General features: G+C 36.6%; 1 protein-coding gene across 1 annotated transcript; it reads right to left on the bottom strand.

Moving 5' to 3' along the window:
- Nucleotides 1-15,514: 15,514 nt before the first annotated feature.
- LOC124899747 lies at nt 15,515-16,784 on the bottom strand. The gene is made up of 2 exons (XM_047414989.1): nt 16,196-16,784; nt 15,515-15,949 (listed from the first exon to the last, which is right to left on the bottom strand). The coding sequence occupies exons 1-2, from the start codon at nt 16,544-16,546 to the stop codon at nt 15,878-15,880; spliced, it is 423 nt and encodes a 140-aa protein (XP_047270945.1). The 5' UTR covers nt 16,547-16,784; the 3' UTR covers nt 15,515-15,877.
- Between the last annotated feature and the right edge of the window lie 2,198 nt (nt 16,785-18,982).

Raw genomic sequence — 18,982 nt, 5'->3', positions numbered from 1 at the left:
ATGAGCCTAGAAAGATCTATATCCCTGTTAAGCATAGAAGTCCTACACTATTTTACCACCAATCCAAACACACCTGTCACGAACTTACTTATACTAGATCTGGGATCAGCTATTAAGTTAGGAGCATACTTAGCTAGCTAGTTGAACTTGAGGCAGTACTTTTTCACTATCATGGAGCCTTACCTCTAGCTCATACACTCATCTATATTTTCTTTCCATATTTCTAGTGGGAAGAACTTATCAAAGAATTTATCCTAGAATACCTGTTAGGTCATGAGAGCAGTATCCTCCCCTCTATACTTTCTCTACATCACCACCAAATTATAAGCAATATCTTTTAAATGATAAGAGGCCAGTTCCATACTCTTCTCTTTAGGCACATGCATACTTGGGTGATATTCGTCACCTCCTCAAGATACAACTGTGCATCCTCACCTATCTTTGACCCATAGAACTCTGGCGGATTCATCCTCATGATATCACGGAGTCTGGCTACGGATGCATCACCCCCTTGGTGTTGTGGAGCAGTAGCTTGATTATTGGCTTGCACAGTAGCAGTCATGGCTCGGGCTAATATATGAAAAGTAGCCTAGAATTTGATAAAAGACACATTCTCATTCAGGGGATCAACAGGTTGAGGTGGTTCGTTATTCCTATGGGCATTGACTCTGCAGGGAGGTATTTTCTGTCATAAGAGAGCACGAATTAATAGTAGAGAGATAAATATATGTACAATGGATTTTAAAAGAAAGAGATGATTTTTTTCCTAAAATGCTTTATAGCCTCTAGCTTATAGATATGGCGTGATATACACCAATGATCAAGACTCTATGAAACGTGGCATGTTAGACTCCCTAGGACTCCTTAAACCTTTGGCTGTGATACCAAATTTTTAACACCCCAAAATCTCATCCTGGAATGTTGCTTAAGGCTACAAGTAGCCCTAAGCTAACCCTTTGAGCCTACTACTACTTCTAACACTTACTTTAGGATAAATAAGTCAAGCAACAACACTATATCATATTAATTCTAAACTAAAATAATCATCTCAATTTTCAAGTACTGAAAATAATCTAGAAGACTTCAACCGCTAGTCTATTCTGACAAGCCTCTACTTACTAATGAAGTAGAGAGTCATTGGGACAGACCTCCAACTGACTCAACTGATCTAAAAGAAATAACAACTGATAAAAATCTAAAAATCTGAGAAATAGGTCTTTGAACCATGAGGACTTACCAATTGAGAAAATATAGACAAGACACTCAGAGATCACTGACGCTGCTGAGACTGAGCTTCTGAACCTACATTATAAGACAATGTAGCACACAGACGTATATGTCGATCAGTACTTTGAGAATGTACTGAGTATATGGGGATGCATGCAATATGTAAAACAACATCACCATTGTTTATAAAATCATGCATGCTAATGTAAATGGCTCACATAGCGTGAATAACACAAAATTTGAAGATATAAAACAATAAATAGTAAAACATATAATCTGAATCTCAGGAGCCATTACAATTAGTTCTAAAGTCTATATTATTTTCTTGTTCTCAAATCATGTAAGCTAGGTGAAATCTGAAACTCATTCTGTATAGTAAATATTTTATCTTATTAAATTATTTTAAGAGTATTCAAACACTGAACTGAGAAGTAATTATTTGTTACACTTCCAGAAAAACCCATTCATAGTAAACTGGTAACTATCAGTTGATTAACCCGTAGATAACTCAAATTCACACCCTATTCCATGTAAGATTCGACCCCAACCTAGTTAGGTTATATATTGACAACGATCGCTTACATTCTTGTAAGAGAGGTATAGTTTGAGCGTTATTAAAAATAGCACCATTTTCGGGGAGTATGGTTGTAAATTAAAGTTTGTGTGTGCTAATTGTCTGTTAGTCAAGTTTCCTAGTTTTATGTTTATTTGTTGTTTTTGTTTTCTGAAGGACTTTTGTGGTGTATGCTAAGAACCAAAAGTTTCAGAGGATTATTAGTACCATTTAATTCGAAACCGTAACTAATCGACAGAATGGCAGACCAGCAAAAGGTTGACATGTTAGCAGCATTAGCTAGAGCTCAGGTGAATATGCAGAATATCGGTCAAAAAGTACGGCATCCAAATCCTGAGGATGAAGATTTGGGAGATGAGGAGTTGCTAAACCCTGGTAACCCAAGGTGTGTAGAGCAAATAGCTGCACCAGTACAACATAATGCTAACAGGTACCGTCTGTTCCAAAAAAGGCAAGATCACCAGCCGGTCCAGTATGACCTCAATGATGATGATGATGGAATGGATGGAGCAGGTGCAATGGGTGATATTATTCCTCCACCGTTAGCACCTAGGAAAAAATTCAACATTACGAGTACTATGATTCAACTCCTTAATCTGAAGGGGTTGTTTGGTGGCCTTCCTGGGGATGATCCAAATTTGTATCTGGTGAACTTTATCTCCATCTATAAATCTTTTGATAACCCAGGAGTGGGTCAGAATGCTATCTATTTGAGATTATTTATATTGTCTCTGTCTGGAGGCAATATTATGGCTTAATGAGCTGACACCCGATTCTATCACCAACTAGAGGCAGTGGAAAAGAGCTTTCCTAGAAAGATTCTTTCCACCTTCTAGGAGGGTACAGTTCAGGGATGAGATTAGTAACTTTAGATAGCTCCCAATCGAAGCTTTGCATGAAACCTGGGAGAGATTAAAAAAGAAGCTGACGTAGTGTTTGAACCATAATATGATGGACAAACACTTGATGGAGACTTTGTACAAGGCTCTTAACTCTATGACAAAACCAATTGAAGATATTACTGGTGGTGGTTTGTTTGTTGATCTTACATTCCTAAAGGCTTCAGAAATGCTAGAGAGAATGAATAAATAGAGTCGGGCATGGCATACCAGACACTCTGTGGTAGCAAGCCCCACTATTTCTGTTGGGATGACTGCGGAACAACGTAGAAGAGATGAAGAGTGTGTTCAAGACATGGCTCACCTATAAACACAGATGGACTTACTAACCAAGCATTTACTATCAGGTAAAATAGAGAAAGTGAAGGCTGTGGGATTGCAGGGCAAAGTAAAGTCTAACTCAGAAGAAGAGGTGAACTATGTAAACAATCAGGGGGATTTTTGAGGCAATAGCCAAGAAAATCAAGGTTGGACTTACTATGACAAGGCTGGATATAAGAATCTGGAGCAAGGAAATTGGAGGAGCAATAATGATACGAGTGGGCTATATGTCCCTCCTGGAAATCGTGAGGCTGTTACAACAAGTTTTGAAATGATGTCCATGGAGGACATAATGGCTAAATTATTAAAGGGAGTGGAGGCTATCAACTCAGGGGTGACTACCATGAAGACCGATCTGTCCTCTATTAGTCAGTTGGTAAACTTATACTTTACTATGATCAAACAGCTGGAATAGAAAATGAACCAACTCTCCACAGTGCTGAACCAGAGGAAGAGTGGAACATTACCTAGTGATACGGTCTAGAATCTGTGGAATGGTGGCTCATGTATGGCGATTACCACTAGAAGTGGTAAGATATTACCTATCCCTCTATGGTAAAAAATATAGTTGATAAGGTAGTTGATGATGAACTAGAAGAAGGTGGTCCAGCGGAGGCTAAGAAGCTGGACAACCCTACTAATGCTTTAGAAAAGGGAAAACAGAAGGAGAAGGAGGTAGCGGTTACCACTATTCCAAAACCACCATCTCCCTTTCCTCAACAATTGAATAAAAACACTGATGATACAAAATTTACCAAGTTCATGGCAATACTCAAGCAATTGACAGTGAATATGCCATTGGTTTAGGCATTTGAGCAAATACTAGGATATGCTAAGTTTATGAAGGATCTGTTGACAAAGAAAAGGGTAGTAAGCTATGAGACAGTGGACAATCTCCACCATTGCAGTGTCGTTTCTACACGATCCTTAGAGCAGAAGAAGGCTGACCCTAGAGCATTCACTATTCCATATGCAATCGGGCCTCTCGATATTGCTAAGGCCCTATGTGATCTGGGGACGAGCATAAATCTGATGCCACTAGCCGTGTATATAAAGCTTGGTTTGGGAGATCCGACCTCGACAAACATGCAGTTGGTGATGGCGGATAGGTCTGCAAAGCAGCAAGTAGGAATACTACATGATGTATTTGTAAAGGTGGCCGACTTTATACTTCCTACTGATTTCGTAGTCCTTGACTGTGATGCGGATTTTGAAGTACCCATTATTTTAGGTAGAACATTCCTTGTGACTGGGAGAGTGATAGTAGACATAGAGCTAAATGATGTGAAGTTCAAGATCAGTGACAAAGAAGCAAGATTCGCAATACACTCACCCATGACACAGCAAAAGGAGATGAATGTTTTCTCAATCATGGATGTATTCTATGAAAATGGAAAAGAGGTATCAGCAGGTTGTTTTGATGAAGTCTGAGTAGTAAAAATAACCGAGTCGTGCCGCAACACTAAATCAAGCATTTTTGGGAGGCAACCCAAATTTTTTATGTTTTCAAGAAAAATGTTTTTATTTTTTGTAGTTAAGTTCCAGTACAAAGAAGGTGAAACTGATGTAGTCAGCTAAAGAAAGTTGAGACATGTTTTGATAAGGCTAACGACGTTTATGATAGACTATCACACCTATGATAAGCCTTTAGATATGGCGTTGGAGAATTCAAAATGAGACAGCATACTGCCTTGAGCTGACGACATTATCGATAACTTAATAGACATCTGATAAGCTGTCAGGTGAAATTTGGACCCAGAATTAAAAAATGATCCAACCCGACTGCCCAGTCAACCTTTTGACCTTCCCACGTACTCTTTTTATCTCTTTTAAGTTTTATTTCCTTCCATAGTTAGTTTATTACCTTCCTCTTTCAAAAATATTTCCAAGTAAAATAAGAAAAATATCCTTTCTTATGAGAGTGGGTTTGAATTCAAAAAAATCAAGGACCCTCTTTCATCTGCGAACTTTTTTTCACTCGAGTAACCAAGTGAAAGTCGTTCATCAGGTATGCTCAACACTTAACTCTTCTCTTCATTTGGTAAGTAATGCAACTAATGTAAATCTTAGTTTTAAAGGGATTGAGGAAAGCATAACTTGCCATTGTGTAAAAAATTAAATCTAGGGTTTATAGCACTGCATTGTGCAAAACAACCCAGGGCTTAGTTCAAGAACACAACTCCATGCAATTCTAAAAAGAAAATGGTTTGATAATCATGGCTAAAACTGAGTTGGAGGTTGTATTCTGAGCTGACGATGTGTTTGATAAGTTATCACGCATGTGATGGCTTATCAAACTATGTCATCACAAGCTGGGAAAAATAGGTCTGTTCTATTTAAGGCTGACGATATGAATGATAAGCTATCACGAATATGACGACTTAGCAGACTATGTCATCATAAGTTAGGAAAAATAAGATTGTTCTATTTAAAACTGATGATATGCCTGATAAGCTATCATGAATAAAATAACTTATCAGACTATGTTGTCGTAAGTTAGGAAAAATAAGCCTGTTCTATTTAAGGCTGATGACACGCCTAATAAGCTATCATATTTGTGATGACTTATTAGAATATGTCATCACAACTTTACTCTGATACAATTGTGAACCTCTTTTGAGGGATGTGGAATGATAATGACTGAACTTCTTGAGTTGTATGATCATGAGTGCTAAATGATTGCTTTTTTTTTTTGCTACAGGTATTATAATGGCACCCAAAGGAAAGATCACCAAACCTACCAAGAAAGTGACAAAGGAGAGTGTACCTTAGAGACTCTTTGATGAGGGATTGATTACTAGAAGGAGGAGCTACTGCTCAGAAAGCAAAGGAAAAAGAAAAGCCCAAAAAGATTCTTCTCCACCTCCACCAGTTAAGGTGGAGGAAAGTGAAGAAAGTGATACTAAAGCAACCACACCACCTGACAGTACAACTTCTGAGCAGCCTGAGTCTGAGCATTCTGAGTCTGGGGTACCTAAGTCAGAGCATGCTGATTCTGAGCAACTTGAATCTGGGGGACCATTATCTGAGTCCCCTTCTGCTGAACAATAGGATGATGAAGAATCTTTGATTCGGGGACTCTAGTTAAATGTAAGAACCCCGGGGTTCGAGATAGTGCTAGGTGGCACATTCCCAAGGCATAGAAAATCTTCTATGATGGGCTTCTCAGAACTAAAAGAAGAACTGTTAAAAGAGAAATCTTTAAATAAAAGAAGATCATCACTACTGGGTTTAGAAAATCCCTGAAGTGGAGTAGAAATTCTGAGAGTATGACTTGGGATGGATTGCGAAAGGAGGAAGCTCATTTTGCCCTACACTAGTTCAGGAGTTCTATGCAAACTATCAGGCTCAACTAGAGAACATGTGCAAAGAAGGAGAGAAATCAGCGGATCAATCTTTGTTGGATAAAGTTCCAGTACGGGGTGTTATGGTGGATCTAACAGAAACAACAATTAACAAATTTATTCATGGCCCCGAATTTACTCCTCAGGCCACTTCACCTGCATTCTATGCTCGGTTGAAGCATCATCCAAATCAATGGTTTTGGTTAGCCACTCTCATAGTTGAAGGAAAACCTGAATGGCTGACCAACTCGAATAAAAGGATTTTTAAGACCTTCCTAACTAAAGAGGCAAGGTTCTGGTGGGGTGTAGTGCGTACCCATTTGATGCCTACTGAGGGATATAACATCATTAAAGATGATAGAGCAATACTGGTGGCAGGTTTTATGGCAACTCAGTTTGAATTTCATAGAGATCATTGTTGAGGAGATGAAAATTCGGGTCTCAAGACCTGACATGGCATACTCTTTCCCTTTTCTAATTATGAGGTTTGTCAGACAGCCAATGTACCTAAAGTTGCATGGATAGACAATGAATTGCCTACCAAGAAGACCCACAATCCTATCCGATATGATAAAAATCAAGCGAGGCTGACACTTGATAGAGAAACAACGATTGAAATAGATCTGCCAATTATAGGTACCAACTCAGCACCTAATGTAGCGGTGCAGGATTATGAAGTTGTAGCATCGACATCCTCAGCAATAGTAGAATCAGTGCCTAGAAATGAAACAAATCCATCAACTGCCGTGTCTACCATAGAATCTGCCTTCAACCTGATAAATTTCAAGAGAGTGGAAAAACAAGCCAAGTGGTGTAAGGCTCAGCTATAACTTTTCTCCAATTAATTTGCCTCTGCGGTAAACAAGAGGATTAAGGTCACACTAGAGCCCTTTTGAGCTTTGCCCGATTGGATTGATGAATTAGAAAACCATTTCAATACATGGGTATAAGAAATATCGAGCTCAGAACTTGCACAATTTAGAGTAGCCCTGGACAAGGTAAAGGCAGATATTGGGGTATTATAGTAGTACCAACTTATAGTGTCAGTAGATCCAGCTGTTGATAAGTTTGAAGGTGAAATCCCATTGCTTGATCTCATGGGGGAACTAGTGAAGAAAAAAAAGAGAAAGAGGCCCGATAGCAATGAAAAAAGAAAAGTATAGAAAAGGGCGAGAAAGAAGGCTAAAAAAGAGGAAACGAAGAAGGCGATGATCGAGTCCTTAGTTGACAATGAGAAATGGGAGGCAGCCATCCGAGCGAGAGCTATAGGTGCCTTAACTAATAGGCCCCCAACAACTGTTGGGCCAGATGCGTCAGAATAGAGAGAGACTCCCGATGTAGATAAGGCAGCTGAGGATGCAACAACAGGGTCAGGGACCCATGATCCCTGTGATTGATCTACTCCAGGTATCCTCTAACTCTTAGTTCAATTTTTCTTTGATGTTAAGTTGAGGGTGTAGGGTAAGTTGTTGTTGTAATATTTTGTAGTTGACTAGTAGAAATACAAGTACCAAAGGTAGTTAACATAGTTTTGTTATTTTGTGAACACCTCTCAAATGGTTTAATTCTTTAACTGTGTGATTTGCATCTAATTGTGACCACTGTACATCTTTGTATGGTATTAGTTTTAGTGACTTGATAACCATTGCTAAGCAATTGTACGAACTGGATGAGCAGTAACTTGTGATATACTTGTGTGCCATGTGTGTGTGATATTTTACTTAGTTCCCTTTGTATGTTGAATCCAGAACTTGCCCGGTTAGTCTTACCTAGGTTGAAGGATAGGGGTTTGGAAAGGATCATAGGCCGTTTTGATGTTATCCCACTTAAGCCTAAATGACCTTCCCTGTATGCATAATATCCCTTGATCCCTGTTTTGAGCCTGAATAGCCTATTTGTTTTTATGACACCTATCACCATCCCATTTATATCATAATGAACCTGTTTTGGCCCTAGTCCTCCTTGGACATTGTGCACCTTGACTTAGGAAAATGGCCTAAGTTGAGGGTGGCTATCATAGGGGTGTGTGATGTAAAATGAGTATGAAGAAAGGTAGAATAAAAGAAAAAAATAAAAACATAGGTGCGGTGGAAAAGAACAAGAAAAGAAAAGTTGTGAAAAAAAAGAAGTGATTGTAGAAAGGGCTGCACCCATCCTTGAATATGTGTGATCAAGAAAAAGAAAAATAGAAAAAGGCTAATGAGTGAGACCCCAAAAGCTACTGTAGAATCAAGGAGGATTAGTCACTTTAAATATCATCGAGTATCATACCAACCCCTAGCCTACATTACAAGCCAAAGAGAAGACCTATAGTGATCCTAGCTGACCCGCCTGGAAATCTTGGTAATGAAAATAAGGGCAAACGTCTGGTATTCAGCATACATTGATTGGAACCTCATTTTGAGAGTGAGTGTCTTTTGATTATCCCTATGGTTACAGAGAGGATACTGATATAAGTAAATTGGGACTTCTTTGTAGTGAGGTCACACTGGTTACATTGCTAAGTTCTAACTTGTTTGGATAGAGTAGTCTTTGTACATGCATGGTTGTTGTTGCTGAACTGATGCCATATCTTGATTCCTGTATGTCACATTGTTGTTCTTCAATAACATACACAGTTGTTTTTAAATTGGTTGACCTTGGAGATGGTGAAGATGTTTTAAGATAATATGGATGGTTGATTGCTGAATGTGCATTGTATCCTCTTGGTTGTGTTTTAGTTGCTTGAGTACAAGCAATTATTTGAAGTTGAAGGTGTTGATGTGTGAGCAGATGCTAACACATTTGTCCTTTTAACTGAGAATAATTGCAAAGTCTTAAGCAAATTTTTTTGTTTTTGATTATTTTCTCTTTGATATTGCAGTAAAAGTTGAGATACAAGAAAATCAACAATTATGGGAGTGAAAGAGTTGATTTCTGAGCAAGTAGAGAAGGAAGAATAACTGACGACTTGTATAATAAGTCGTCAACCTTATGATAATCTATCAAAGTTTCCGTCAGGCTTATACAGAGAATGACCTTCAGCTGGAATATGTGACAACATCTGTGATAGGCCATTAGAAGTGTGATAAGCCGTCAAGCTTAGGCAGGGAATGGATTTTGAAGTGAAGAAGTGATGACATCTCTGATAAGTCATCACATGTATGATAAGATGTGAAGCCTCATCGTCAGCCTAAGACAGAGATTATCAAAGTGAAGAGGAGCTGACGACATTCCTGATAAGCCATCAGACTCCTAATAAGCCGTCACACACGTCGTCACCTGTCCGAGAAAATACTGTGATCCATGATTTTGTTTCCATAATTAAATGGAAGTATTTAAAGCATATGTTAGGATTTTCATTCATCATATTAGATATCTGGAACTCACATTTTGAGCACTTTTCTCTCTATCTTCTCACTTTAATTCTTTAGAGAGATTATTATAATTGTTTTTGGATTTTCTACTGGATCAAATCTGAGAAACACTTGTTGCTATTCATCTTGCAATAAGATCATCTATCTAAGTATGAATTCAACTTGTTGTCTTGCTTATTTTATTATGAGTAGCTAAATTTCCTTAACCCGAGTTGTGGGATCTATGGGTTTGGGTTTGTAACATAACTAAGTGTTAAAGATTCTAGCAGTGGTAGGAACTTCTTGTTAATTCCATTATCTTACATGCTGACTATTGGTTGCAAACAATAGACTTTTCTTACGAGTGATTTTCTTGAGATAGGAAATCAACCCTAGTAAGAAATGAATTATCAACAGGGACTTGGAAGCATTAAACTTGCATTTAATAATTAATGCTATAACAAGATTAATTAACTTGAGATAACATCCTGTTATGAAATATAAATTCCCTAAGTTTGAGAGAATTAGGTAATTAAATGTCTAAATAGGTTGAGAAACATTTAGACATAACTTCGACAAGGACAGTATGTTGTTCCTACGTACCACAAGAATCTTGAACCATTACTAGCGTCTGTCAAATCCCAATACCCATAGTGAATATAACTCTGGTTTTCCTTATTATATTGATTTCAAACATTGAACTGAGAAGTAATTATTTGTTACAATTCCAAAATCTCTCATTCATAGGAAACTAGTAACTATCAATTGATTAACCTGCAGATAACTCAAATTCATACCCTATTCCCTGTGGGATTTGATCCTAACCTAGTTAGGTTATATATTGACAATGATCTCTTACATTCTCATAAGAGAGGTGTAGTTTGGGAATTATCATTCAGAAGCCCAAAATAGTGGACCAATGCAATCTTGGCGCTCCGCGTCACCAATTATGTTGGTTGATTTTATTGCAGGTAGTTAGGGTCAAAGTACTGAGAATCGATGCGATGATGGTACGACGCGTCGACTATCACGTCAGTGTCATCGATGCGCTGCGTTGATAATAGCATTGATGCCTAGTTTCAGTCATTAAATATAGGCATTTTAAAGGCAAAAGGGTCAATTTACCACCCCTATATAAGTCTAAAACATAGGATTTGGCCACAATTCAACCAAAATATAGTGTCTCTCTCAATTTTCTCTCAATAACAAGTTAGGGTTTTCTATTAAGGATTCAAATTCAATACTCAAATTCAAGAATCTATCCATCAATCTTCGTATAATCAAGAACTAAGGTATGCATAGTGTTCATTCATGGATTCTTTTTGTCCATGAAGCCCAAGAATAAAGTTTTAAACTATGAATTCTGATATTCATATTATGGATTGATTATGCTCAGGTTGTTGTTATTGTACAAATCGCAAGTTGGAATCTTTATTTATTTTATGAAACTATGTTAGCATGCAAGTCAAAAAACGATAAACTTAGTTGGTTATGGTGTGTTAATTTGATGATTATGCCTATGACCTAAGTGGTGCATGTAAGGTATTTGATAAAATGCCTAAGAGAATAGAAATTATGAATTATAGCTTAATTGTGACCCAAACAATAAATACATGTTTTACCCTTATGTTCAAATGACTCTCATGCTATTGATGTGCATTGTAGATGTTTGTTGGAATACTCATGATGTTGGAGTATGAAATTATGACATTATTATATGCATTCCTATCTATGTACAACATTATGATAACCATGTGCTTCATGAAATCCCTAACTTACTGTATGATGAATTTTTTATATTGGTCATGTATTCAAGAAGTGTCAAGTATTGTCAATTTCATGCTATTGAGACCTGGGGGTACTTGTACCCAAAAATTTAGTTGTGTGCCTAGAGCTAACGTCAATTTTCATGATACTCTTAGTCAAGCCATGATCATTAGAATTCAGTCAGTCTCAAGACTTAGGAAAATCCAGTGAATTCAGTATCAGTCTAGTCCTACTCAGTAACCTTAGTAATCTCAGTAACCTAAATGATCTCAGTAATATTAGTAATCTCTGTAATCTTCATAATATCAGTAATCCCAGTTAGTTATCAGATCTTAATAGTATTCCGTCAGTCAACAAAATTTAGTGAATCCAGTTCAAATTAGTTATACAATACAATCAGTAACAGTTTGGTTCAGTTAAATTAGTTCAGTGTCTTTTCAGTTGAGACTAGGATTCAACACTGAGTGAACCCAAGGATGAGGGCTCACCTGTCAGTCTTTAGAGGGTATGATCCTTAGAAGCAATCCTTACATTCCAGAACTAAGTAGCCAACGTAGGTTGAGATGTACCTCTACGAGTCTAGGGACTATACATCTCCTTTGAGTTTTTCCTTACAGGAGGGGTTGGCGAAAGTGCTCCCTGTCAGAGAGGGTTTACTTACAGCTTGTCTTTACCCGTGGAACAGTACTGGAACTCTTCCAGCTTGATTTACAGGTTGGACCCTACCAGTTCAATTTTGAGGCATGTCGGTTAGATGATTACCTCCCATAGTCTCATTTTTAGATTCAGTCTCAATAATAGAACTCAGTTCAGTTCTACAGATATCAAGACTGGAAGATATAGTCACTCAGTTCAGTGCAAAACTCAGTTGGTTCCATCAGAATCAGGACTGTCAAATACAATCATCCAGCTTAGTCTAGAACTTAGATAGTTCTTCAGATTTAGGAATGTTAGATACAGTCACCCAGTCCAGTAAGAAGTCAGATAGTTTTTCAATATTAGTATACTTAGTTATCAGTAATATAGTGCCAATAACCTCAGATATTGATTACCTGTTAACTTCATAATTTATATCATCAATAAACTCAATTATTTAGTATCCAGTACTAGTAAACTCAGATATCAGTACATCAGTATTAAGTATTGTTATGACCCCAGTCCCAATTTATGTATTCATGCATGTATTTCTCATGCATTCATGTTCATGTCATCAGTCAGTTATTATTGTTCATGCATATGAACCCTTACATTCAGCCTACCTCACTTGCATACTAGTATATTCAATTTTACTGATGCATTTGCACTATGGTGTTCTATACCATAGGTTTAGAAGCATGAGCTCCCGAGCATCATTAATAGATCAGACGTTTAACAGCCAAACTAGCAATAAGTCCTCATCATTCAAGGATATCATGATTATTTTAATTACTTTATTATTTCAGTAGTTAAAGTTAGTTGGGGACATGTCCCATCTACTCCACAGATTTCAGACATTTTAGAGGCTTTCAGACTACAATATGTTTCAGATAGTTTATTTCAGTTTTGGGTATTGTTATACCCCATTACAGACATTATTTTATATTCAGTATTAGTTTAGTTTTGAACCTTGTGGCCTTACAGCTTATATTACACATATTTACAGTATATTATTTAGTGCTCAATTATAGATATCAGTCATGGGTTAGCTTGTCATCCTTTGGGGTCATAAGCACCGTGTAGCATTCCGAGTACCAGATTTGGGGCATTACATTCTTGTAGCTCTTGCAATGGGGATTCCAAATCTAGAAGAATTATTAAAAATTGACGATTGAATTTTGAGTTCTCTTGAACTTTAGGTTGAAACCCTAAGGTGTGTTCTTGAGTAAAATTGATGAAAGTGACTATAATTTGGAGTTATGGGGATTAAATCCCATGTTAAGGATTAAAAGGGAATGGAAAATACCATTCATGCCCTTAAGGATTCAGAGAAGGAAGCTGAAATTTTCCCAGAGGGAGTTCCCAGGGCGGTGCCCTGCCTAGACCAGGGTACTACCCTAGGCGGTGCCTTACCTAGCCTGGGGGACTACCCTGGGTGGCGCGGGCTTAGCACCTTTAGCTACTGGTTTGGCATACTAAACATTCCCTTAAGATCATCTAAAAATTCCAAAACTCACGCGAAATGTGCTTTTGACTTGCCCCATCGCGTATCAACAAAAAAATCAAGAAACGAAGGTCGGAAAGGTTGTGAAATAATTCATCCAAGTTTTAAGGCTCAAAAATAAACTAAGTGTTGAACAGTTAACTAAAATTCTAAGTATAAGGCTTTACTTGACATGCTCTAAAGGCTTAGATGACGAGAAAAAACTTGCGAGGTCTTACAATGTACGGAGCTTATATTATATTATAGGTGATACATTAGCTACTATATGTTTCTGCTTTTCTTAAATTAGACTTTCATGATCTTATGCTGTAAACTATTGTTTTGTGAAGATTTTTCATCTTGTTTACAAGGGTGCAACTAGATTCAGCTCTTTAACAAGTGATTTTGCTTGTTCACTTTTAGTTTGGTTTTCTTTTGTGATTTTGAAGGAGAGGAAATTTTTGAATTTTTCATTTAGTGTTAGTATCGGATGGTAAGAAACACTAAAAACTTTGATGAAAAAATAACGTGACTTAAAGAAATAGAAAATGAATAACCTGGTATTGTCATAATCAGAGTTTGCGGAGTACACAATGTACACAAACATTAGCTGTATTTCGTTGAGATAAAAAGGATGTGGTTGGAAACTTTTCTTCTGCCACTATTTTAGATTAGTAACAATAATATAATCAGGTCAAACTCTATTTTGTTGAGGTAAGGAGGTTGTTACTGAAAACTGTTCAGGTGCCATTCTTTTAGATCGACAACAACATAACCACGTCAGTCGGTTTTACGAAATTATAGAATGTACGTAAACCTTACATCTATCTCTTCAGGATAAAGAGGTTGTTCCCCAAAAAGTGCTAAGCTGCCCTTCTTTGAGATCAGCAGAAAGAAGATTCAAAAATCCCGAAAACAAGATAACACACAAACTTTTGCAAGTATTACCATATAAAGCAGGAAAAATAAAGTGCATAGTTGAGTATGTATATGATATCGTAGTTGTAGTAGTTACCTAGGAACTAATTTCTATTCTAGTTTAAAGTTGAAGCATCGAACCATTTTTTTGGTTATTGGGCGCACAAACTGACTGCAATTTGAGCGCGCAAGCAAATAAAATGATTGAGGATGGGCAGGGAGTGATAATCTGGCTTCTACAGGAAAATTTTGTACCTGCAGTGGTAATATAGAATAATGTTAGAAACTTCTTTGATCTCACAAGTTGTACTATGTGATAAGGGTTTAGTTGCATAAGAAAATAATTATTACATGTATACGTTATGGGGTAAACTAACCATAGATAACAACTCTGGAATGGTGGATATAGATAACACTTGATCTTTAATTGGTGCAAGATTTAGCGAGGATGATGATGATGATGAGATTCTTAAAGTATAAGACAACAACATTTGTTTGTTGTGCTTCACCCTGGAAAAGGTTAGATGAAACAGTAAAAATATGTTTTTTTCATAGTCCTATGAAGAGGGAGCATGTTATTGTATACTAGTTTATCAGTGTAATAGCCTACACATTCTGAGGATTTGTTAAGATTGTCAACTGTTATCTTGTTGCTAGTCTTAGAGTTGCGTATGTGAAAGATAAAGAGCTTTTTAAATTCAATATAAAAAAGGAAAAAGTAAAAATAAGAGTTACAAAAGATGCACTAATGAATATACCACCGCAAAATTTAATAACGCTTATACGCCTAGCAATAATGACAAGATACTCATGCAGATGGTGTAGTAATGCAGCTCCTTTGTTGTCGGCTAGATCACCTCATATAGTAAATAGGAAAGGTTTCTTGCTGGTCAAAATAGTACATGCAAAAATTATTACAGTTCAGCCATGTTTTAACAAGAAAGTAGAATGCTTGGTGAAGTTGTTGCAGGTATGCGAGTAACTCACCTCTGGTCTATAACAATTGCTTCTTAGAAGGGCTTGCTTTGGTCAGTTGTATATTGGATGGCGCTACAATTAACTACTACTGCCAAAAAGTATGAAATAATTAAGAATAGCATCTTAACAGTTAATTTCATCAATAGGGGCTATTTAGTTAACGGGAAAAGAGGCCAGAACTTAAGATGGATGTTTACAAAATTTGACACCTGGACGTTGCTACTCAATAGCTGAGAAAGAGACTGTATCCAATTTTGTTGAAACAGGAAGGGGTGTCTCCAATCCATTGTAACCGCCTCGACGATTGTGTAGCTGTCAGCCACCCATTCGTACGTACCGGCTCATATTGAGTAATTGCGGGGCTCTCTAACTTTCGCACAGGACACCAAATATGTCTAGAAAAGGCCAAACAGGTTCTCGTACTTCAAAATGTCATCACCGTAAAGTACTAGAGAAACATGTTGTTCCTGTAGTCAAGTAAAACGGAACAAATTTTACATGTGTTAGAATAATTTATGTCAGAAGTTGTTGGAATTTCAGTTGTTCTTTTGATGAGGTTAGAATTCGATTTTTCTTAATTTCTTAAGTCGTTAAAGTTATTACCTTTGCGACAGAAACAAATGTCATGTACATTATAACATTGTTGGACGTAGTAAATTTCATGGTATGAACTTTGGTTTTAAAGGAAAGTAGAGGTGGAGAGGCAAGCTTACACTTTCATCCTGCACAAGTATTTTCTGGAAATGCACGGATGAGTCACTGCTTTTGCGAGGCCGGAACTTGTCTACTACCTGTACTTTACAGGTCCAGTCTGTGGTTTCTCTGGCGATTGCGTCCACGAGGAGCTTTTGATCCTTTATGTTGGTCTCTGTTTCATTATTGCAGGGAAGGTGTACATGAAACGTAGACATATAAGATAGTAAAGTAATAGACGAACCTATAATAAGACATTTGCAGGAAAAAATAAGCTGTACAGTTTGCTGGTTGTAGTGTTTTACGGATTGCAAACTATTTACGTAATGTAGAGAACCTTTCTCTGAGCCCCAGAATGTGAGCTTTATCATAGATAGAAACGTAGGGAATTAAAAGTGAAACAATCAAATACAAAACTAAAGTGAAGCTGGTGAAAATACAAATCAGACGTACTAAAAAAGGAAAATTTACCTACAACAAATAAACTACAAAATCACCTATCACAGTACAAACTATATAGGTACTGAAGAGGAATCTTTACCGACATCAAACAGCAAAGCAAAATATTTATTCAACTACCAAATTACAACAAAGAGAGAAGTTAGCATTTCTCTTAGAAAATATTCCAGAGAACGTGAGGCTTATACATACGCATTTTCTATTTTCTTTTCCTTATTCAATGATATCAAAATAGAGGTAGAAGTCATAATTATACGTGAATTCGTCTGAAAGAAAGACGAACGATGGTCCCAAATTGCTAGATAATTACTAAGATGCATTCAATAAGTTGAAAATTCTTCAAGAACTCAAGTTGGGGATTATTTTCAAACAGGTAACTTTTCTACCTCAAAATCAAATTTGGATATGAATTATCCATTTGGGCAACAAAGCAAAATGTTTAAAAGGCAAATTCAACGACAACAAATACCATTGAAACGACAAATTTACCGATAAGAAATACCAAAAGAAGATATTCTGAAAACCCTAACTATTACAAACCAACTCAAAAGCCACTACAATTTTGATGTAAATTGCATTTTTGGGTTAGGACACTGCTTTGACCTTGTCAGATGGTACTATGATTATGTCATTGAAGTTTGAGCATATGAGGACAATATGCTCAATCTAACTATATAAATTTCCTTTCATGAATCCACACTTGAATCACATCATCAAAGAAAGAAGCACATTAAGTATCAGTTTCATTTTTGGGAAGCATGTAAAATATCAGTTTCTTGTATTATTTAATATTTCACAAGTTAATCTTCCATTTTTTTTTGATAAAGAAGATACTCTTCCACTTTACAGTTGCAACCTAAATGATATCTTCACCAAATAAAATTCAACATGCATTCCTTATAAGCAGGCAAATTTGAGATTTAACCATGAACCTTGGAAGAGTGCAACAACAACAACATAACCAGTGTATTCCCACATAGTGGGTCCAGGGAGGGTACAAGAAATTATAAAGACCAACTATCAGTTCATACAGGAAATCAGAAATTTAACATCAAATTAAACAAAAATTAAAGAAACTTTACCATCAACATGCAACAGCTGCGAGAAAATCGAAGAAGGGAAAATAGAAAGAAGGATCAATACCTTCACATTACAACAGGAACAACCAATAACTCTTACTATTCTCCTGCGAAGAGATTAAGTTTTACTAATTAATTTTAGAGATGGTTAAAGAGAAATAGGTAGATAAGCCAAATCAAACCTAGGAAACATACCTTATTCAACGTCCTAACGTGCTTCTGGAGTAACCTCGAAGATATGAGAAACTCATAGATGAAGGAAAAAATTATGATGAAATGAGCGTTCAAAAATTTTAGCTCTTAACAAATGACACATTTGGCTTGACCCAAAATGTCGTCGACATGTAGCGTATTACGCTTTACCCTATCAAAATAACGGAAATGGTCCTTACGAAGCTGTCGAAAATGACAAAAATAACCCTTGGAAGATGACAGGTGGAGGTTGTCCTGTCAGCTTCCATGTGCTTGCTTTGAGCACTTGTTCATCACTTATATGTATTAGTAATAATAATAGTAATAACTAGATGCATAGAGACCGTGCTTGAATTATTTTTTTTATCTTAATTTATGTGATATCGTTAAATTTGTAAGAGTTAATTAAATTTCTTAAATGATTTTTAAATATTTTAAGTTATTAATTATTGTAATGTATACTACTATGTTTTAAGTTATTAATTATTGTAATGTAGATAATATGTGTTACTTTTGTTATTTCAATTTATGCGACACCGATGAAATTTGGAGAGCCAATGAAACTTTTAATATAATTTTTAAATTGTCGTGTTGTTTTAAATATTTTAAGTTGTTAATTATCGTAATTTATAATCCTTTTACTTAATTTTCCGATAATATATTTTGTTGTTTCTATTTCAATTTATATGCATTGATGAAATTTAGAGAATTGAATTGTAAATATTGACAATGATATCAAATTCTTCGGATGCTCCTTTTCTCTGTACGCTTCTTTTCTTCCCTTTTACTTAACACTCCTTTTCTAATGGTCTTGACAAACCAGCTATCACTAGTGATGGTGAATTTAGCACCGTCAATAGGTAAGGTCTCTCTTTCTTGACCTCTCTCTCCCCAGATCAGATCCTCTCTCTCCCCAGATCGGTCTGTTTTTCGGTATTGTTATTACTGGTGGACTTTGGACTTCCACCGACTCAGCTCTGGTGACAGTGAAAGAGGGAAGCATCGGTCAGAGCTGGTTTATAATAGGTAAAAATAGTTGGTAAGACACCCACCAGTGACCAGCCTCCGGCAACACCA

Source organism: Capsicum annuum, chromosome 6 (genome assembly GCF_002878395.1).
Source record: "Capsicum annuum cultivar UCD-10X-F1 chromosome 6, UCD10Xv1.1, whole genome shotgun sequence".
Taxonomy (NCBI): domain Eukaryota; kingdom Viridiplantae; phylum Streptophyta; class Magnoliopsida; order Solanales; family Solanaceae; genus Capsicum; species Capsicum annuum.
This window is presented reverse-complemented; position numbering and strand designations above follow the sequence as displayed.